General features: G+C 33.5%; 1 protein-coding gene across 1 annotated transcript; it reads left to right on the top strand.

Moving 5' to 3' along the window:
- Positions 1-211: 211 nt before the first annotated feature.
- Positions 212-2,193, top strand: LOC107620751 (allene oxide synthase 3). The gene is made up of 2 exons (XM_016322877.3): positions 212-897; positions 1,167-2,193. Exons 1-2 carry the CDS (start codon positions 334-336, stop codon positions 2,049-2,051), a joined length of 1,449 nt encoding a protein of 482 aa, XP_016178363.1. The 5' UTR covers positions 212-333; the 3' UTR covers positions 2,052-2,193.
- Positions 2,194-4,570: the final 2,377 nt, after the last annotated feature.

The following is a 4,570-nucleotide window of genomic DNA, read 5'->3' as shown; positions in this document are numbered from 1 at the left end:
AAATTGATAGTTAAAAATTATTAAATGAAAATTTAGTCAAATCAATCAAATCATTTAATCACCTTCAATTATCAATTTCACATAAAACACTTTCAATTATTAATTTCACATAAAATCAATTGTACCTGAATTTTTACATTCTATTATTAATATTTATAGTCTCAGGGGATTAATCATAAATAAATAAATAAGAAAGAGAATTATAGACAATGACTACTAACATGTAGCTGCTACTTCAAACATATATATATAGGACCATTTATCGTTCCCACTCCATTATTCGTATCAAAATAAAACAAAAATAATACATCATTCCGTAGCCTGGCCTTAACAATGGCTTCTACCAACAAGATTATCAATAAGCCACTCAGAACCATCCCCGGAACCTACGGCCTTCCCTTCTTCGGACCCATAAAGGACCGCCACGATTACTTCTACCACCAAGGCCGCGACACCTTCTTCCTCTCCAAGATCCAAAAGTATAACTCCACCGTCATCCGTACTAACATGCCACCTGGCCCCTTTATCTCCTCCGATCCAAGAGTCATAGCTCTCTTGGACGCTGTTTCCTTCCCCATCCTCTTCGACAACTCTAAGGTTGAGAAGCGCAACGTTCTTGACGGCACCTTCATGCCTTCCACCTCCTTCACAGGCGGCTACCGCGTCTGCGCCTACCTCGACACCCACGAGCCCGCCCACGCCGCACTCAAGAGCTTCTTCATCAGCACCATCGCCTCCAGGAAGCAACTGTTTCTTCCTCTCTTCCGCAACGTTGTTGCCGAATGCTTCACTCAAATCGAGAACAACCTCTCTTCCAAAACTGCAACTGCAAACCTAAACGACGCCGTCTCCTCCGCCTCCTTCAACTTCATGTTCCGCCTCTTCTGCAACAATAAGGTACTTATTCTAACTAACTAACTGAATCGTTAGCTCGTTTCACGTGGTAGTAATAACTAATTCGCATTTAAAAAGAAAAATACTCAGTTTGGTCTATGAACTTTTCATTCTTTAATCACGTTAGTCTTTACAGTGATTTTTGTCCTAGAGTCGATTGAAAAGTTTGAAAACTAAATTAAGACAATTAAAACTTTAAGAGCTAAATTGAGAGTCAAGTATAACTTCAGGATTAAATTAAGTATTATCTCCATTTTTTCTGTTGTTAAAAGGATCCTGCGGAGACGAACCTAGGTTCAGAAGGGCCGAAGCTGTTTGACACGTGGCTACTGTTCCAGCTGGCACCACTGGCGACCCTGGGGCTCCCGAAGATCTTCAATTACATAGAGGATTTCTTGATCCGTACGGTTCCATTCCCAGCTTTCCTGGCGAAATCGAGCTACAAGAAGCTCTACGAAGCATTCTCGGCGAACGCGGGGAAGCTTCTAGAAGAAGCAGAGAAGGCCGGGATCGAAAGAAGCGAGGCCATTCACAACATAATATTCACGGCGGGGTTCAACGCGTACGGAGGGTTAAAGAACCAGTTTCCAACCCTCATGAAGTGGGTGGGTTTGGGCGGCGAGAAGCTTCACAAGGAAATAGCGGCAGAAGTTAGAAGCGTAGTGAAAGAAGAAGGAGGCATCACAATAAACGGTGTTGAGAGAATGAGTTTGGTGAAATCCATAGTGTATGAAGCTATGAGGATAGAGCCTGTAGTGCCGTACCAATACGCGAAGGCCAGGGAGGACATAATAGTAAATAGCCACGACGACTCTTTTCAGATCAAGAAAGGGGAGATGTTGTTTGGGTATCAACCTTTTGCCACGAAGGATTCTAGAATATTCGAGAAGGCGGAGGAGTTTGTGGCGAGGAGGTTCGTTGGGGAGGAAGGGGAGAGGTTGTTGAAGTACGTGGTGTGGTCGAACGGGCCTGAAACGGAGCAGCCCGGGCCGGAGAACAAGCAGTGTCCTGGGAAGAATCTGGTGATACTACTGTGCAGGGTGTTTCTGGTGGAATTCTTCTTGCGTTATGATACTTTTGAATTTACATACAAGGATATTGTTTTGGGTCCAAATGTTACCATCACTTCTCTCACTAAGGCCTCTTCTACCTTCTGAGTTATTATTCATCTCTACTGTACTTTGTGAAAAAACCACCTACTTTGTTTATATTTTCATTTATTATTTTTTATCAAATATGTTAGTCACTAAAATTATTCATTAATATATTTATATATAAATATATATATAATTTATTTAATTTATTTTTAATATATATTTTATAATAAAAATTATTTAATAGCTGATTTTAGTATATATTTATTATCATATTCATTTTCTATGTATGTCTACCTGGAAAAAATTTGAATGAATGTTAGGGGTGTCCGCGGATCGGATTGGATATGGCCGAAAATTCGATCCGATCCGTATAATTTCTATCGGATCAGATATGATATCCGCACTTTTTAGTGCCGGATCCGATCTGTGCGGATCGGATATCGGATATATCCGCATAATTAAACCTTCTCTTTTTAATCATATTTCTATGTAAAAGAATTCGATAAAAATTTTTCTTTCATACTTTTAAACTTATTTATTCCTAAAATATTTTTAATCAAACTCTCTCTAAATAACAAAAATAAAATAATATAATATATGAATAATAATTACTAATTAAAACATACAAACAAGTAATATAATACCAAACATATATATATTTTTTATTTTTTAATTATTATAGTGCGGATCGGATACGCGTATATAGAACAGATATCCGCGATTTTGCGGATCGGGTTCGATCCGATCCGATCAATTTGCGAATCGGATTATATCCGTAATTTTCGGATCGGATGCGGACATTTACCGCGGATCTGCGGATACGATCTGATCCATGGACATCCCTAATGAATGTACTCTCAATATGACTTGTTGTAGAAAGTGAAAAGTAAAATTTGTGTTTGTGTACAGGAATTTACTTTTATTTGAATGCATGCTTGATTGGTTTTTGTTTTTTGCCCTTTTGATCGGGTTGATAATGAAGGCGAGATGTGGTGTGCATATAATCATGATAGCAAGTTGAAGACTTGAGAAATAATGTTTAATTAATAATATAATTTACACAGTTGTAATTTTTTTAAGCATTATTTACAAGGATTTGGATTCAACGAACCTATCTCACTTCTTTGCAGCCACGATTTTTAACGTTTTATGTATATATATTATCTTAGTCTTTTATTATTAATTAGATCATTCATAATAACTTTTTTTTTCTAATATTTCAATTTGGTGAAAGAGTAGAATTATTTTTTTCATAATAATATAATATAATTTGACCGAAGAAATTAAAGGATAATATTTTGATTAATATTTGAACAAATTTGACCAGTTAAAAAACAATATAATTAATTAGGATTTATATTCAATGTTCATTTTCATTTGGTAGATGATTTTAAAAGCTTCTAAAACGTTACCATCAATCATATTTAGGTTTAGTGAATTTTGGATGTTGTGAAACATGATATACTCGTTTTTCATTTACATTGTTTCTTTTGCATTCGTTGCTTTGCTTTATTTTGGAGTTGTATGTGGAGATGCAAGTTGCCAATTGGGTGATACTTGATTGCTCAAGCTAAGGATTGCTTACGTGGCTGCTTCTGATTGGTAATGCTAGGGAAACAAAAAAAACAGCCAAAACTTATCTTATTTAGCATTCATTAATTGTCGTAACGATTAATGAATGCTAAATAAGGCAAGTTATAGTTATTTTTGGCTGATTTTTTTTGTTACCAAACATTTCTTCTGCAAAATTATGGTGGCACACGTACGTGGATTTATTGTTTTCTTAAATAATGTTTTATATGATTTTATAAATAAGAGATTATAGTTTAATTTGTAAGATTAATTGAAAAAATTGAAAAAAAAAATTATATTTGTCTTGTAATATAACAGTTTTAAAAATAAAGAGAGAATTATAACTTATAAATAAAACATTTGAATATAAAAATTAAAAAATAATAAACATATAGGCTCCACATATAAGATGAATAGTATCGAATTTTGTCTCTATATAATATATATACTATTAAAACCAACCATATAATATAGTATATCATTGTCGTTTTTAATTACAACTATATTTTTAAGGGTATTACTGCATGCTACCAAGTGCACAAAAAGAATACAAAAAACTGAAATGTTTTTCTAATAGAATAAAAAAAGATTTTGATGTTTCCTAATAATATTGAATACACACAAAGTTATTTTTTCTATTGAAACTTTGTTTATATATTTTTAAGAATTACCTTTTATAAACTTGTTATATATAGCATAATTCTATTTCTGTTCTTTTCAATTTTTGTTTCTTAAGATTCATCACTATCTCATTTTCTTATTCAAAATTTTTATTTAATTATAAATTAGTATATCCTTATTCTATGGAAGAAGTGTAGAAATCATTTACTATTCTCTCATTTAATTAATTAAGAATTTTATAACTAATAGGATCTTAAAACATAAGAGTGTCGGGTGCATGATGTTGGACTACTGAAAGAGAATATTATTAAATGAATGTATTCATTAAACTTATCTAAACAATTTTCTAATAATTATAAAACCAAAATTCATCCCAAGTCAAACAT

This window comes from Arachis ipaensis, chromosome B10 (assembly GCF_059453495.1).
Source record: "Arachis ipaensis isolate K30076 ecotype BB chromosome B10, ASM5945349v1, whole genome shotgun sequence".
Lineage (NCBI taxonomy): Eukaryota > Viridiplantae > Streptophyta > Magnoliopsida > Fabales > Fabaceae > Arachis > Arachis ipaensis.
The sequence above is the reverse complement of the archived record's forward strand: the minus strand, read 5'-3'. Positions and strand labels throughout refer to the sequence as shown.

Coding starts and splice junctions, on each gene's coding strand:
- LOC107620751 (XM_016322877.3), top strand. CDS start 334: ATGGCTTCTACCAACAAGATTATCAATAAGCCACTCAGAACCATCCCC. Junction 898..1,166: donor GCCTCTTCTGCAACAATAAG/GTACTTATTCTA, acceptor TGTTGTTAAAAG/GATCCTGCGGAGACGAACCT.